The following is a 17,078-nucleotide window of genomic DNA, read 5'->3' as shown; positions in this document are numbered from 1 at the left end:
CGAAAGTTATACTCCTTCAGCATTACAACTTGGCAGTATAGACGAACCTCTCGTTAAACTGAAAATGACTTAAACCGTGTGATGTGCCAAGAGTCCCCGTGCTGTAACTATATTTAGCCGGATCTATGCAAACTACCGAAGTCCGTTCGCGCCAAGATCGTTAATTATTCACGACAACGAGCTTTCTTTTCTGGAACTAGAAGCGTTTAGGAAGGTGTACTGCGGAAAGGGTTTCCTTTTAAAATCGAACGATTTTTACAACATTTTCCTCGCACCACATACTGTCCTTTATCGAGCTAGACCCGGCAACACATGAGGGATTAAGGAAAGTGATGAGTCAATCATTCTCTAGAGACACTGTATTGAAAATGGAACCCTTGATACTCCAGCATGTCTATCAGCTCTCTCGTTTTCCATCCGTGCAGCCTTGCTTGTAGTGCTTCGTGAAATCGTACTCAATGTTTGACACCTTCTAAATGATAGTTAGCTCGATACGTCCTATACAAGTTTACTTCGCCCACATACCAATATGAAATCTTTAGTCGCCTGCTTGTCCTTCTCCAAATCTTTGAGCAGCCCCAAAAATTTGTCCGTCTCCAGGACAGTCCATGGATCCGACTTGGCAACTCTGTCAAGGTTGAGGATCGATCTTCTGTCGACGTACTTGAGGAAAATATCTCTCCTGACCTCTGCGTAAGTGTCTAGGATGCCCTCGTCAGCTTTTCCTTCATAGAATCCGATCAAACAGTCTGCAAGGCCATCAACGTCGAGAATAGCCGTCATGCACCCGTAGCCACCCATGGGGTTGCAGACGTGCGCGGCATCGGCGGCTAGAAGAATGCGGCCCACTCTGAAGTTTTCCACGCAGCGGTTGTGGATCTGATACAGGTTCGTCTGCTCGATACGATACTGCTCGGGGTCGGGATGCCCGGGAAGGATGGCTTTGAAGTGCATCGGACGCCGCTCGAGGTACTCTTCGTCCGTCAAGCCAACGACTGGATCACCGTATGTCACGCGCCATAATCCGCCATTACCGCGGCGGGCGATAAGGCCCCAATGCTCGGGATCAACCATGTAATTTCCCCCATCCCAACCGTGCTTTTCGAAGCCATCGTAGAAGACCTGCCGCTGGTTAGCAATCAAAAGCCATGTTTGGCAAAAATGATCACTCACATTCTGGACGATGAATCTGTAAGGAAATGTCTGTCCGGGCCACTCCCGCCCGAAGAGCGACCGTCGAACGGCGCTTGAAGCTCCGTCGCAGCCAATGACGTAATCTGCGTGGAACCGCTTTTCCTCCTTCTGCTGTCCTTCCTCGCCCACCTCGACGTCAACCCATGCACCGTTTTCACCTTGCCCTGCATGTGTGACCTTGTGATTGAACAAAACTTCAATCAGGCCTTTTCCCCTCTCCATGCAATGCCGATACATGATCTTGATAATTTCACCCAACTGCAGGATAGTCATGCGGTCTGGATGATCCTCAATGACCGACAAGTCAAGACCAACCAGCTTTTCCCCATCGGCGACACGCCGCCAGCAGATGCTCGGGAATTTGGGGATGCTGGCCGCTCGAAAATCATCCAGCAAACCGGCGCGTCGGAAGACACGAGTTGCTGGGACACCATACTGTGTCGCGCGTAGGCGGGTATCAAGTTGGGGCCATGCTTCGAGAACGAGCGATGGGATGTTTCGTTGCGATAGGAGAAGAGCGAGGAGCAAGCCCGACGGTCCAGCGCCCACAATAATAAGCTGACAAGGATTATCATTCGGTGTTCGTCATAAAGCGATTGATCCCATTGCCTACCTTCTCGAATGGTGGTTTCTGTGATGCCATGCTCATTGTTGCGACGACTGTAGTCTTGATGTTTGCTTCCTTTACTAGCACACACGGAGCCTTCTTATTTCATTGAAGGCGTACCCCCAATTTCACGTAGATAAAGTCTGTCATCAGTGCGGTCAATTTCCGCTGATGGATTACCAAAGTAAAAGCCGGTTGCAGCTACCGACATAAGAAAATAGCACTAATGGTCACCTCTCGGAGTCTACTTGAACGCGCTCGGCCGAGGTTCAAAGAGCGAGGGTCTTGACATACTTTACTATAGTCAGAGGCATAAGTAATATTCGCGCGTATGGTTTCGCGGAAACCATGCAAGGCCAATACCAAGTCGAATTGGCTGGACTGCCGTCGGAATTACCCTGCTGCGGAGCCGGGGCATGGTGGGGACGGTGGGGATGGCGGGGACGGGAAGGGGAGCAGGGTTTGCGCTTGATCTGCTTACCAAGCGTAAGCGGTTCAGGGATGTTGCTTCCAAGCAGAGGGAAGTCAGGGCAACCAAATACGCGAGCCTGCTTATGCTTAGCTTGCTCAACTACTTAGTAAGCGGGGATATTTACCCCTTTCATAAGCGCAAGTGCGCGAATTCTGCGCGGCCCGGGCTCATAAACATTTGAAATGAGCTACAGTGAGGCTGGGAAAACGACTCATTGGTTTATTCTTTTACTCTGCCGTAATTAAGATCTAATCCTATCAAAGAGCTTCTTTGCAAGCTCGCAACGCGCTGGTCAACTGGCGGCAAACTTATGTACAAACGGGCTGTTCCCAATACACGTACAAACATAGTGGCTTTCCCAATGTTTCGGCAGGTATTTTCAATTGATTTTGGGACTACTTCAGGGCTGTTTACCTACGTGTGCTATCCGAGCGACCTTCAGAGCTCAGGGTGCTCCTTCAAGAAGGCTGCCAACGATGTTGGCTGTACATTGAGCTTGTCGTTGTCAAGTTTATGGAAAATCCACGTCCCACCAATCGCGTGGTACTGGTAGGACCACCCAATATAGGTTTCGAAGTGCCTCTTATCTCCTTGCGCTCGTTCCTTCAACGACCTTTCTCGCAACTCTCCCACAGTTCCCATCACCTGGATCGTGACCTTTTTCTGCCTCTCTTGCTCGTACAAGCCAGCAATCTCTCTCAACGAATGTGCACCGGAGCAGACGTTCCAGAAGCCGCCCTGCTCTGCATCATCACGCTGAACGATCTCAGCAGTGAACTCTGCTGCGTCCCTCTCGGTGGTCCAATAGAACGGTTGATGACCAGTACCCCAGATCTTGATGCAGCCATGGTCCGAATCCCAGATATTGGAGTCGTTAAATCCAAAATGGCCATGGTCGGGAATTGAAAAGAGCGTCTCGGCAAACACCCCGTTGAAGATGTAGATCGGCTTGATGTCCGAGCTCAACTCGGCCTGACGCCGGAAAGAAAGATACGGGTCGTAGCTTTCATGATGGCCAAGTGGAGCATCGCGCCAATCGTGGTTCCAACTGTCAGCCACGAAGCGCTTGACACCGGCGCGCTCGGCTGCACGGAGGAGGAGCAGCTGGCCATCGAGCTGAAGAACTGGAATCATGCCGTAGGCGCAAATGACAGCATCAACACCATCACAGGCGCGGTCTAAAGCGGGTATGTCGTAGTAGGTGGAGTACTGGACGAAGCTTTCCAGCAAGTTGCGCGTCTCCAGGGCCAACTTTTCGGGGCTGCGACCCAGGCCTCGAACCTGATGCCCCCTCGAGGCCAGGCTGTGGACAAGTTTCTGGCCCAGGTTTCCAGTGACGCCGGCAATGAGGACAAGCATTTTGATCGTGAGAAGAATGGGCCAACGTTTTCCTATTCACTGATTTAGCATATTTGAATGATATCTGCTGTTCATGTAGGGAGTCTCTTACAACAGGTTTCAACTTCGTAGTTTCTGGTTTTCGAAAGAAGGGTTGCATTTGCAGTTTATTTATGCATACCTGGTTTCTGTCTCTGAATTTTGCACTCCTTCGGACAAAGAGAGCTCCGACCAGCAGCTCCGAACGGAGCAGATACCGTAATTGTGGATACCAACCAAGTCCCAGCTGAGGTCGAGACCAACAGATCTCCATACTCGAAGTCATCATTCTGGCATCGCTAAATTGTCTTCTTGGTTGCCTATCCAGTCGACACCAGCTAGTCGGTTTGTTTGATCCTCGTGCGATGATCTTTACTAAATTGGGTCGGCGCCGACCTACAACGGACCGAGGAGCACGCTTACTTTCAGTTTCCCTACTCTCTCGAAGAAGAGGCTGTCCCCCACGCCTAGTCCATCAATTATGTGTTCGATGAGGGTTTACTACATTGCAAAAGAGGGGTTGCTCTATTAAAGGGCAGCATCTCGTTTTAAGTGCCTAGGCTACTCTGGTAGGACGCTTCTTTGCCCACATTGCTTTCTCCGAGTTTTACCCGGTCAATCCATCAATGTTCCTCCCAAACATGCCTGCGTGGGTGTTCGCATCTATTATTGTGAGCTTAACATTATCACGCAGCTTTGCTTACCCTACCTGCGTAACCGACAAGGACCTTCCAACGGTTACTCTGGCAGACGGTGTAATAATCGGCACAACAACGGCTCTCGAATCAGTGCCATCCGTTACCGCGTACAAATACCTTGGAATACCATTTGCGCAGACTCCGCCTCAAAGGTTCTCACCTCCGGTAGATCCCTTGCCGAGGGGCTCGCCTTTCGAGGCTAAACAATTCAAGCCAGCTTGCATCCAGCAATTCCCTAGTATTTCCGTTGCGACCTACGATGATGAATTCAACTAATCAGTACCGACAGGCGAGCTATTCAAAGAGATTTTCAACGACCCACCTCCACCAGAGAGTGAAGACTGTCTCTATCTAAACATATTCACGCCACCTACGCCCGCACCGCAGGATGGCTGGCCAGTCATGTTTTGGATCCACGGCGGCAGCTTTTCACTCGGCTCAGGGCGCCTGAATGAATACGATGGCTCCGAAGTGGCAGCTACCCAAGATGTGGTTGTAGTGACTACGAACTACAGACTAAATGGTACCGGCTATAGAACCCAACAAACAAACTGATCGAATTGCTCACTGTCATCAGTATTCGGCTTCCCATCTTCTCCAGAGATACCTCTAGAGAGCCGAAACTTAGGTCTCTTGGATCAGCGAAAAGCACTTGCTTGGGTATCTCAAAATATCCATGCATTCGGTGGCGATTCGTCAAAGGTCACCATATTTGGCGAGTCCGCAGGCGGCTATTCGGTCAAGCAGCTTATTGCCAATCCTCCTCGCCCTCTACCATTCCGTGCCGCTATATTGCAAAGTCAGGCACGGGGGCCTGCGGCTGACACTAAAAAGTCTTGGGCTGTCCTGGCAGCCGAGCTGGGATGCGACTCTACAGCATCCTCGCAGCTTGAATGCATGCGGATGGCGGATGTCGATCGCATCAGGAAAGCCCTTGACAATCGGCCATTTGGGTTTACTCCTGTCTACGATGGTAGAACTGACATGCGCTCCGTAGAGGACGCCATCACTCAGGGCACAGCGGCGAAGGTGCCCATCCTGATCGGCACCAACGCCGACGAAGGATCCGTCCTGACATCAGCCATGCCTGCTCCGCAGTTGATGCTTGAGGGGATCTTCGGCAACGACACGGCCGCTCTGGCTGCTGCCCGTGCGGCGTACCCGGCCAATGCAACGGATGAGGAGCTCAAGTCTCGCATCCTGACCGATTATGGCTACACCTGCACCACTTCTGCCATCGCCAACACGGCCGCCCAGGCCGGTTACAGTGTCTGGCGCTACTATTTCGACGCCAGCTTTCCGAACACGCAGCCTTTTCCAGGCGCGGGCGCGTGGCACACGTCCGAGATTGGCCTCGTCTTCGGCACATACCCGCGAAATAACGAAACCACAGCCCAACAAGCCAGACTTAGCAGGTTTCTCCAACGATCATGGGCAGATTTCGCTAAAGATCCGTACGGTGGTCCTGGCTGGGCAAGTGTTGGGGGTGCAGGAGAGGATTTGGAAGTGATAGGGGTCAATGGAACGGCCTGGGGTGAGTCTGTCGAGGAGGAGACTGTGGATGAGATTTGTAGGGTCTATAAGGGGGCTGTGCATAACAACGGTCTATAGATGTTAGGTAATGCAGAGACATCAAGATCATGGCCAATTTATCATAAGCAAAATACAACGCGCTGATACAAGTGGGCCCCGAGTCGAGCAACAACTGCATTATCCCAGCGCGCACAGTCTGTCCCCGGTCAGCATGGCTGTGAACAGCGGACGGAGACTTCCATACCAACCGGACTTGCTGGAATTCTCAACCCCGCTACGGCCGTAATTATCAAGCTCGAAAGACCGGCGGCCAGTCTGTTAAGGTTGTGTGAGTTCGATCCAACAACGTAACCCGTCGCCGCCAGGCTTAAAGCTGCTATGCCATGGTTGAAGCGCCAGGAGTATGAGTATGGCAGCGCCATTTTGGTCCTGGGGCGAGGGGTGTGGTTCTGCCGGAAACTTAAGAATAGAGATAATGACCCGGAAGTGTGCGGGTTCAGTCACACAAATAATTCAATGGCCGATTGCACAGTATTCCATATCGTCAAACGCACCTCATTGGTATTTGTGAAGGCTCGCATTCCTGATATTAGTAGGTATCGAACTGGTCGCGTCGTGGGGGCGCTTTTACGCTTCGATGGGTGGTCAAGACTGGGGTATATGTGGCACAGCACGCGAGATCGGCAACAACAATTCCTTGAACCATAGCTTAAGCATTGCGGCAAAGCCCCTGCGCAATCCAAGAGTCCGTCCAGCACGTTAGTCTTGGGTTGATGTTTGTCCGAAGTGTAGTTGTGACAGATATCTTGTAATGTGCGGCTAAACCTCACTAGTCAGGCCTGCAGACTGAGAAGTTGAAATAAAATTGCAGTCTCGTAAACATAGAAGTGCAAAAGAAATAAAATCTAATTCAGCTACTACAGTTATACCAGAATTCAAGAGCGCCATGACTGAATGGGCAGCAGCTCGTAAGACGCAGGTACATCAGCAGTCGTACTCGTAACCTCTTCAGAAGCTTCAATATTTGCATTGGGCTCTCTAGGCCCCTCAACAACCTCTATTCCCCATCTCTGCTGCCCCCTTTCATCTTCGAACCAGCCCAGCTTTGTGAGGGTACCTTTCTCGCCGTCCAGTCCACTGGGTCCCCTTTCGTTGACCAGTCGGAGCAGTCTATCACTTCCTGCAACCAGGACAAGCACATCCCCAAGACAATCTATGTTGCGGTTTAGGTTGCGTAGATACCTGCGCTGAAGCGCCCCGACAATGATTGTAGTGACAATCAACCAGAGTATGATCGCGGTGCTCAACCAAACTGCTGCAGCATTAACCTCCAGCACTTCGATGGGTGTTGATACCTGTATGGTAGCCGTACGATTCGTTTGAGAGTGAGGTATAGAGTAATTCGCATTTTCGCGGTGATCCTTATTCACATATGTATCAACCGCTCCGAGTTCTGCAGGAAGAGTGGCGTTGATTGGCTGGTACGCCCAGCTGCCAGTCATTAGAGATACGTTGCTGCTGACGAAATGTTGAAAAAGGGTCGAAAATGTTTCTTGTGCGAAATCCTCGAGCGCTGAGACGTTGGTGAGGGTAGTGGGGTCTTGTTTAGCTTTCATGTACATCGAGTATGTCATGAAGTCAAGATTGAGGCCTTTCTCGATATCCCGAATGTTGAAGGCTTGGTCATCAAGGTCTTCCCATTTGCCCTGTACACCACCTGAAATGATACCTTTGACATTTGCGGAGGTGAGTAAGGATCTTTCAAAAAGAACCCCGAAGCTGGGATATCCTTGTAAGCAGATTTCTATTGAAAGTGCACATTATTTGAGACCTTACCTCGTTGTGCTGTTGACAAGTTCACTATACTGATCTATTCTCGGATCTTTGTCGCGTACGACAAATGCGTCGCTCCATGCGTGGTCATATTTTCCCGCTGCACTCAAAATGGTGAACGATTGCACTTCTCCCGTATCACCTCTGACAGTCACATTTGCCTCGGAAGTCTCCATGACTGGTGTGCAACGGATGGCGCTAATTGCAGGAACGTCGGTGAAGAGAAGCCGCTTAAAAGATTTGTCGTCGCCAGACTTTCGAGGTCCTGACATCCCATCTCCATAAACCCATTTTATCGAAATGTCCAGAGGTCCAACACCGTAGGCGTTCTCTTCCATGTCAAGAGACCAGTATCCGAGGGCGACCTGTCCTGCAGCATTGTCGGTTCCATTAGAGCAGCACTGAATCGTGCTTAGGTGCGTCAGGAAGGTGGTGTTGAAGAACTTTGACCCGACCATTGACCCGTATCTCCCATTATCTCGACCAAGCTGATATGCATCCGAAATGTTCTTCGGGATAGTACTTTGATCCCATATCGAGGAGTTTGTAGCATCCGTGTGAGTAAGCCATTTTGTATGATTTTCTAATTCACCATATGGAGTACAATCGAGGCGAGCCCGAATTGCTGGCGTTTGTACGGTTATATTGATCATAGGGTCGAAAAGCGATGCTCGCGATTGGTCAGAAATACGGCCGGTGGCCAGACCCTGCGTGTCGAGAGGAACAAAGCTCCATCCATCTCGGCTCCATTTTGGCTGACTTGCATTAAGTGCTAATTGGAGGGTGGCACTATAAAGCCAATTCGTAGATAGCTCGGTATAAAGGTGGCTGATGACTGCGAAAGGGGTCGTATCGACATATAGACTCGAAGGGCTGCGTGTCTCGTAGGTAAATGGTACATCCCGTATTTCGAGGCTTCGTTCTACCACAACAGTGACGATCTCATTTGTCTGGCTGCGTTGGAATAATGCCGACATTGAGATTGTAACTAAACATGAGGTTTATTAGCTGCCTAAACTCCTATTGCGTTGTGTTTGCGATTGAGAACAAAATAAAGGATAACTTACGTATTTGAGATAATGTAGTCCCAATGGTGATGAAACATAAGAACCAGTGCCGGTTTGAGGCTGCTTTAAATGTAGCTGCGATCCAATAGGATGACTGATATGATAAGGCGACTCCACGAGCAGCATTTGTAGGTGCGTTAGCCATTGATAGAAAGGGTTGTAGCTTCCGGAACGTTGCATCTATTGAGCCCCACCAGAGCCCTATCCCAACAGCTACAAGTGTTGGGATAATGGACATTGGTGCGACCGCAGGGCTTTTTCGGCCTAGTACTTTTATGCTGGCGTTGTATGTAAAGAAGGCTTGATGGAGATTTGAGCGTTGTGCAAGCTTGTAGAGTACCAGGATAGAGGCCAGAACCAGAATGAGGGATACCAGCAGGCTGCAAAGACTTCTCAGACGAAGGACTGTCGGTATCGAAGTGATGCTAGTGGAGCTTCCTCTATTCAGTTGTTCCGCTGTCGAATATCAGCAATGTCGTTGTCAGCAACAAGGGGTCTCACTTACTAGATAACGCTCTGCCATGTTCCCGCTCATGCAAACCTCGATACGAGGTGTCATAGTCTTTTTCGCGAATGGTCTGGTAGAGCTGTTTCTCGGAGCTTCGGTCAAATCCCAGTAGGGTTTGTCGGACATTTGGTTGATTTGTGATCAACGAGCACACCGTGGTTGTTTTAGCAGGATCTCCTCTCAGGTTGAGAGCTCGCCGCCACCGTCTTGAAAGGATCCAAACAAGAATCAGCAGGATTGATGATATTTGAAGGATGACTGCAACCGTAATTGCAACACCGGCGATCACAAGTATTCGCCTTTGATCTGTTGTCACCTCGCCGCTCATCAAGCGGTTATTTGAATCCTCCTGCTGAAGAAGCGAGTGCTGAATTACTTCGCCGAAGACTCTTTGCTTTATGCGTTTCGCCTGAGCCGCCAAACTTTTGTCCTTGACCATTCTTTCCATATCGAAATCATACAAGGCCCCCAATGGTAAAGTTAAACCATTAAGCCAAGGCCTCGTATCGTGCGGAATGGGCGCAATGAATGGCGTATACATTGACCAGTTTGAAGACAATGCTAGTTGTTGAAAGGCATCGATATTTAGCGTGTCGAATGGAATTGGAGTGCGTTCCTTGATATACCTGTTTCCATCAAAAGAGATAGACGACAGTGCTCCTGCTGATTGTATGGTGACTTTTATTTCAGCCATATAGTAATGAGGTGAGCATATATGCGCAGAGGTGTTCAAATGGAGCCTCATCTGTTTGGTGTCTTGATCCAGCAAGCTTGGCATGGAAATTATGAACTCTCTGTCTCCACACTCTGATGTAGTATTTGTCGAAATGCTGTCGCTTTCCGGAGGCTGTCCCCAAAATGCAAATCCAGTATCTGGAATCGTACGTGGAAAGGTGATGTTACAGATACACCCGTCGTTTGATGCAAAGGAAATAGAATGATTGGTATCCTTTAATTCCATCGGTGTGCAATCCAGATCTGTGTTCATTATGATTGTCTTCGCTTCCCAGGTTTCTGGTGTCGAAGATAATGAAGGCTCCAATGGAATCTTGTCAAGATGAGAAGGCCACACTGGGAATGCAACATATTCATCAGTTATCCATGCTGAGGTAGAGACATCCTGGAGTATGTTTCCAAGGATGCGTAAGTAGGTCTCCCGTCCTACAGTCACCGGAAGAGTGGCATTCACCGAAAGTGCCGTGAAGTTTGTGGGCTTTGCCATGGCGACGCTGGCTGGTTCGAGCAGAGATGGCGACAAGGGAGAGATCGTGAGAAAGCCGAGAATGTTGATAAGGGAAGAGGCAATGAGAACCCAGCTTCGACAACCACCGTTCTTCTTCTTTGACATTCCATCGAACAAGGCATTCCACCAAGCTCCTGGGGATTGAAGGATTGTTGACGCACCAGGCGCGCCACCTGGTCTTGCCATTCGTGCAAATGGCTCGGTTCTCTTGACATCGTCAAGTAGCATCGCTGTCATTTGCACGTAAATAACAGCAAAGATTGACGGCGCAAAGCGCCATCCAAAGAAAGTAACGGCGGAATCATTGACGTCCCAAAGGCCGTAGTGCGTAGCGGAGTACCAGTACAGAACGATGACCGTGATCATCAACGCCAGGGTGGTGAACATGAGAAGGCTCAAATATTGCCAGCTGAGTGTGTAGGGAAACCACCCATCGGTTGAGACGGGTGTAGGGTCTTGGGCGCCGATTGCCGTGGAAACATCCTGATTGTGCGACTCTATGATGGTGTTGAGCAATATCATTCGGTACTGAAACTCTGTCCATGTACTTACCCATAGCATCCAGGGGTCTGTCGGTTCGTATTCCCGTCTCAGCAGAGGATATGGCTAGAGCGGCGGAATTTCCCTCTACAAATGGCGCTTGAGATTGACCTGAATGTTGTGGCGAGACAACCGAGTATCGGGTGTCTGATGGTGCAGAAACACTGCTTTCTCCAGACAATCTGGCGTCTGGTACTACTGGGAGTTGATCTGCATGAGAAACTACCCCAGAAGTCTCGCTGACCTGGGAAAGCTGAGGTACAGAATCAATTTGGACACTTTCGATACTCTCCATCGTTGTGAACCGAGACTCTACTTGGTGAGAATCTGCCTGAGACACAATAGACTGGACGTCTATATCTCCATCAGAGCTTTGTTCGTTTGCGGAAATCATGGTAGTCATCTCTGAGGTAGTTGCGAAAGTAGAAAAATAATTGAGCACAGAGTGACGACGTTGACGGTTGAGATGTGACGACGTTTGGTGGATTGAGCAAGCTATAAGCGCATACATATCCCACAGATCATCTGAGACTCATGAGGTCAACGTGCGAGATGAATTTCCAAGGCTAGAGGATATTTTTAGGCAACCGAGAGGCTTGCGGAGCTTCACGCCCCAGTTGCACACGTGCTCAGCCACCTTGGAGTAACACATTCCTAATCCAATTGCATGGATTACAGTGTACAAGATGGACAACAAAGAGAAGTTACAAACATTTTCAGCTGATTTACGACAATAGGTCCTCCTTTGCATGGGAATTCCTCTACGGCCGTTGCCATGTCCTGAATTCTTTTGTTTGCTTTTGCCCTCATGTCCTTTTACGCATGAAAGAAACATTTAAGTTTTGTATTCGATATCGATCAACTGAACAAGATTAGTTTACCATCTCAGCCTTGTCATTGTTAACAAAGGAGTGTTAGTGCTTGGGATCGAGTGCAATCGTTGTACATACACGCAACCTCTGACTTGCATCGACGCTATTTTTAAAAGTGTCTCACCACAGCATTCCTCATCTCGACAAAGCTATTATTCTTTGGGACGGATCGTGTTTAATGTTTCATCATAGACACTTGCTGCGCAATGCTAATTTGCAGCACAGCTTTCTACAGGAGTTACAAGCATGATCATATTTGGGGGCCAAAACTTTTAATTGGATTCAGACATTTTACACAACCAGGTTCAGGTCGGGCAAGGGGTAACAAAGGTAACGTAGGTCTCCGCTGAGCCTTTTCTTCGGCTGAATCCGACTTGTGAGTATGCATGACAGAGGCGCATCTGCACCATCCAGAATTTCGAGAGCATTGTTTACACCTTGTCCGTGGCACGAGCCGCATGGCTTACTAAAGACCCGAGTCAATGGTTCTCCTACGTATGAACCATCAGCACGGACCTGAAGGAACTCTGATATTCCTCTGTCGAAGCCTTTGTGATGGCTGTCTTTGCCAACGGAAGTCCAGCGCAACATTCTCATGTGGCTTGAATCAATTCCTGCACACGTGTATGTACACACCACAGCATCAGTCATAGCTGCTGTGTCTTAAGCCATCACGAGGCGCGAAGAATGAAGAGTTTCGGTCTGCGAAGTGGGGCGATAACGACGGACCGTTGCCCCGCTGCGGAAGCGCTTTTCGGGTTCTTGCACAATATTGGGCATGATAGACGAAGATTTGCGAGGCTTGCATCATCACCCAAGGCAAGTGACCTCGTGTCCGTTGAAATTCTTTTCACAGTGGCCACGCGTGTGCTCATCAACTCTACCGCCATCGTGCATCGACGAGCCTTCTGGAAGCTATCTGCAACGCTCAGACCTCGCCGAACCGTTCACCTCCTCTTGGCTCGTACCGTCGTCTCGGTGTTTGGAGCCACGAGGCTGCGCTAGAGTGAAAACAAGGGCGAGGTTCGCGTGCCGCAGGCGGTCAGCCGCACGGCGAACTTCGGAAGGGCGGTGGGCGGTGGGCGGTGAGCTCGTGCTTCTCTGCATGCAACCATCTACCCACCGCGGTGTCGAAGCTGGTGTTGGGATGGAATATGACTCTATAAGTTTGGAAACCTGAGGACAGATTTACAGTGTTCAGCAAATCTTGTCTATCTTCTCCGAGCCTCCAAAATTTCTGTGCACGCCATGTCGACCATCTACGAGCGCGCTGAGGAAGGATCGCTGACAGCGAATGACCTGAAAGAGCCTCATGCGGTCGAGGAACTAGCGACCGTTAACCCCACTACTTTGTTGACTCCATTGGGAGTGGCAGTGTGGTTTGGCCACGAAAAACAGGTAAAGCTGCTTCTCGAAAAGGGCGCTAACCCAAACGGGGAAAATGGAGCGCGACCTCCGCTCTGGGTCGCTGCAGCCAAGACGAAGCACAACGCAGGCCGCATCATCCAGATCCTGCTCGCCCACAAGGCTGACCCGTCGAAGCCGTCGGAGCTTGATCAGAACTCCACGCCCCTATTGGCTGCGGTCAAGAACGACAGGGCGCCTGCAATCATCAGCACGCTCGTTGACGCGGGAGCGTCTCCGGAGAAACAGAATGAGAAGGGAGAGTCGGCATTGGCGGTAGCGGAGAAGAAGAAGGACCGTGACATACTGCAGGCCATGCATCCTCGGAACGACAGACATGGCGATCGATTCACAGCTCTTTTCGCACTTAGCGGGCTAGTACTCGGCGTTGTTGCATGGTCGAACAAGTTCAGCAAGTGGACAGCGGCCGCTAAAGCAGCAACGGCTGTTGCCACCGCCGGCTGCTTTATCGCTTCTGGTGCCCAAGCTATCAAGAAGAGGTTCAACATGAGTGGTTGGTTTGAGTCCAGGTGGTTCCCGGAGGCATGTACTTCCTTCCCGTTCATAGAGCTTGAGCTGACAGTTCTACAGCGTTACCAAGAGCCGAAACCGGTGGAAGAATTCGAGCAACACATGAGCGAATTCATAGAGAATTCTAAGCTCGACCGCTTTTTCCCTCCAGGAGACACCTTCCTGAAGAAGGTCGTCGAGCGAGCCGTGCGGTTGAACGAGGACCCGTCCAACGTTCTCAATACGAATGACCTGTGCCGCCTCGCACTTTACCAGCCCTATCTCTATCTCGGTATGCATTCCCTAAGTCACTTTTGTCCGTTTCTCCCGTTTGACAACTTGATTGCAGATGATAGCGGGTCTATGGAGGACTATGAACGCAATGAGCACCAGAGAGAGGTGGTCAAGAGAATCGCCAGTATTACAACCCGCCTGGTTCCTGACGAGACGGGTGTTGAACTGCGTTTTATCAACGAGCCAACCACCCCGGAGATGTCCAGACCCTCTTTGGATACGATCGACAGTATCATGAGGAATCTGCCGTTGAATGGCTGGTCAGAGATTGGTACGAACTTGAAAACGAAAGTACTCAATGAAGCAGTCTACGAGCCACTCAAGAACGGAACTTTTAAACGTCCACTCCTCGTGTCCATCATCACCGACGGGCATCCAGCAGGGCCGGAGGGAACTGTGGAGAAAGTTGACACCCTGGAGAAGGCTATTTTGGAATGCGGCGAGACACTCAAGAAGCATGGCTATGATCGGACCGGTAAGCTCCACCCCCTTCTCTTTTGCAATCTGTTCTGACTGTTCAAATAGTCGTACGGTTTCAAATCAGCCAGATTGGCTCCGATGATATGGCAGGAGAGTTTCTGAGGTCCCTTGACAGGGATCCAAATTTGAAGGACGTCTTGTACTGCACTGCTGGTAGGTGTATTCCGTTGATGAAATGATCTCGCTTGATTTGGCATTCAAGAACGGAATCATGACTTTGTGACTCGCTCCTGACTGCGATATTTACAGAGCGGTTGGACGACGAATTCAGGCATCACCAAGAGAACGAGGCCCGAATGGAGCAGTGGGTAAGTGCAGACATTTCTATTGAGATATTTCTATCATATCACTAACTGACCGTTGCGGTATAGCTGCTGCAACTTTTGATGAGTCCTATCCTTGATGCAGACTCCATCTGAGCTGGAGTGGTGTCTTCATACTGGCGGGAGGAAGCTAGAATGTAGGGTTAAGGGATTGGGGTGAAAGGGAGATTATGTTCATGACTTTGCAGATACCATTTTAGAAAATCTCATTTTTGCCATTTATCAACTGTCGCCTTATGATCACGCAGACCTCGAGCTCTCATCATTACTCCAACATCCTTTCTGCCCGTTTGACAAGCTTAGTGAGCTCCCTGACGGGTCCCCTACTGATGGTTCAGGCTGCACAACAACCATCTACGTTTGTCGTATCGGAAGGGGGAGCCCGAGTCTGTTCGCAGGACAACGGTCCGATATGAGCGTAGGGCCCCCAGGTTCATCCATTGCAAGATGCATGTATGCATTGGAAACGGTGTGAGGAAAACACTATATTGCAGCGGCCTCCCTAATTCAAAAACTTGAAAACGAAACTTGGTATCCCTAACTCAACCACCCGCAGCCCTATTTACCCTTGCTTTTGATGCCCGATGCTGCCTTAATTCCCTTCTTGACCATGGCAGCCGCCTCTATGACACACTCCTCACTGGAGGCAGCAGTGAATTGGCCATCCTTAACCTGCCCCAGCAAAGTCTTCGTCCCAATTTTGTCGACCACCACCAGCCTCCCCGAGGAGAGCAGCGCGAACATGTCGAAGGTCAAGTCTTCATAGGGAATGACCAAGAAGTTGACGATTTGGACATCGTCAAAATCTGTACCAGGGAGGATGACATCTAATAGGTTTAGTCAGTATATGGCATATATGAGTAGGAAAAGGATGGACAACGTGCCTTCAAACCCCTCGGCACCAAGCTGCGTGGTGAAATGATGAATGGAGTTGTCTTCCTGATGCATGTAGAAGAGATGGACCAAGCCATCTCCAGTCACCAGGGCGGAGTGCGGACATCCCTGCTGAGACTGGACAGGAGTTGGAGGGAGTTGTTGGCATTCTCCCTTGTGCGAAATCCTGACCGCTTGAAGCTGGCCGTCAAGGTTCTCGAAGAAGACAAAGTGAGTTCCGTCGACAATGCCGCCACTGAGTCTGCTCATCCCGTGGATGAGGATTGGCTGCTCTCCCTGAAGATTGTCCTTCACCCATTCATCAAGGTTCTTGTCGAATCTATGACGCTGAAGTTTCTTGTTGATATCAACGCTGAAAGCATAACGCTGCAATATAAATTAGCTCCGCCATACCCATGACGTAGATTCAGACGTTGAAGCTCGCTTACCTCCTTTTCATCCTGCAGGAACAGAGCCGGTGTGTTTTCCCTGACATCCTCGGCAACAACGAGCTCCTCGGCAGTCTCAGTTCCCGTCCAAAGCTTCTCGATCAGCTCAGTCTCATCTTGCTCAGCCAAGTAAATTCCAGGCCTGTCGGCCGGAATAGCGCCAGCACTGGCACAAAGGTAGTTCACAATATCCTGAGCGGCGAAGTCCATTGTGTCTCCAAGGTGGGTGTCTCGTTTCTTTCCGCACCTATTACACCGTTATAAATAAATGCCAGAATGTAACACTTCTATCAGGTTCTGATTGACTTTTTTTTTTTTGACCTGAGGGTACGTGGCACGCATGACTTGTTGAGTGACGTATGTGCCAATGTACGCTTTCGGAAGTCCTATCCACTCAGTGACCGTCTCCACAAAACGCACATCTGCAAGTGTCCGGATGTCGTGCGGCTCTGCTTCTGCAGCCGATCTTTTTTTTTTTTTTTTTTGATGCGGATGTATGGAACCGTCGCGTGCATCATCGGCGTCGCCGTGGGACGCTAGGTAGTGGAGAAGATCTGTGCGTGATCTACGAGAGTGGGGGCCGCAGGCAGCAAAGGCGCCGCCTTCTCAGCCTCGTCGAAATATTCAGCTGATGATCTAGCCGAGCCGCCACATTGTAGCAAGCTGCATGTTCACACCGCACTGTGCAATTGATCAACACTAAGGGTATGCATCGTAGCACAAGGCTGTGTAACAAAGGCTGTGTACCAAGGCAACCTCGACGTCGAATTCGCCAAATTTCCGTCCCAGGTGGCAATGCAC

General features: G+C 50.0%; 5 protein-coding genes across 5 annotated transcripts; 2 read left to right on the top strand and 3 right to left on the bottom strand.

Annotated features, from left to right (window-relative positions):
- Positions 1–397: 397 nt before the first annotated feature.
- LTHEOB_10395 (uncharacterized protein) lies at positions 398–1,843 on the bottom strand (the record flags this gene model as incomplete). Its single annotated transcript, XM_035507035.1, has 4 exons — positions 398–472; positions 526–1,122; positions 1,174–1,629; positions 1,808–1,843. 4 exons carry the CDS (start codon positions 1,841–1,843, stop codon positions 398–400), a joined length of 1,164 nt encoding a protein of 387 aa, XP_035367932.1.
- An 868-nt stretch (positions 1,844–2,711) lies between these two features.
- Positions 2,712–3,632, bottom strand: LTHEOB_10394 (uncharacterized protein; the record flags this gene model as incomplete). The annotated part of the gene is made up of 1 exon (XM_035507034.1): positions 2,712–3,632. The coding sequence occupies one exon, from the start codon at positions 3,630–3,632 to the stop codon at positions 2,712–2,714; it is 921 nt and encodes a 306-aa protein (XP_035367931.1).
- Positions 3,633–5,332: 1,700 nt separating this feature from the next.
- Positions 5,333–5,959, top strand: LTHEOB_10393 (Carboxylesterase; the record flags this gene model as incomplete). The annotated part of the gene is made up of 1 exon (XM_035507033.1): positions 5,333–5,959. The coding sequence occupies one exon, from the start codon at positions 5,333–5,335 to the stop codon at positions 5,957–5,959; it is 627 nt and encodes a 208-aa protein (XP_035367930.1).
- A 7,233-nt stretch (positions 5,960–13,192) lies between these two features.
- On the top strand, positions 13,193–15,051 carry LTHEOB_10392 (uncharacterized protein; the record flags this gene model as incomplete). The annotated part of the gene is made up of 5 exons (XM_035507032.1): positions 13,193–14,150; positions 14,208–14,627; positions 14,678–14,785; positions 14,882–14,940; positions 15,004–15,051. 5 exons carry the CDS (start codon positions 13,193–13,195, stop codon positions 15,049–15,051), a joined length of 1,593 nt encoding a protein of 530 aa, XP_035367929.1.
- A 462-nt stretch (positions 15,052–15,513) lies between these two features.
- Positions 15,514–16,487, bottom strand: LTHEOB_10391 (uncharacterized protein; the record flags this gene model as incomplete). The annotated part of the gene is made up of 3 exons (XM_035507031.1): positions 15,514–15,782; positions 15,858–16,215; positions 16,278–16,487. The coding sequence occupies 3 exons, from the start codon at positions 16,485–16,487 to the stop codon at positions 15,514–15,516; spliced, it is 837 nt and encodes a 278-aa protein (XP_035367928.1).
- Between the last annotated feature and the right edge of the window lie 591 nt (positions 16,488–17,078).

This window comes from Lasiodiplodia theobromae (genome assembly GCF_012971845.1).
Source record: "Lasiodiplodia theobromae strain AM2As chromosome Unknown scaffold_38, whole genome shotgun sequence".
Lineage (NCBI taxonomy): Eukaryota > Fungi > Ascomycota > Dothideomycetes > Botryosphaeriales > Botryosphaeriaceae > Lasiodiplodia > Lasiodiplodia theobromae.
The sequence above is the reverse complement of the archived record's forward strand: the minus strand, read 5'-3'. Positions and strand labels throughout refer to the sequence as shown.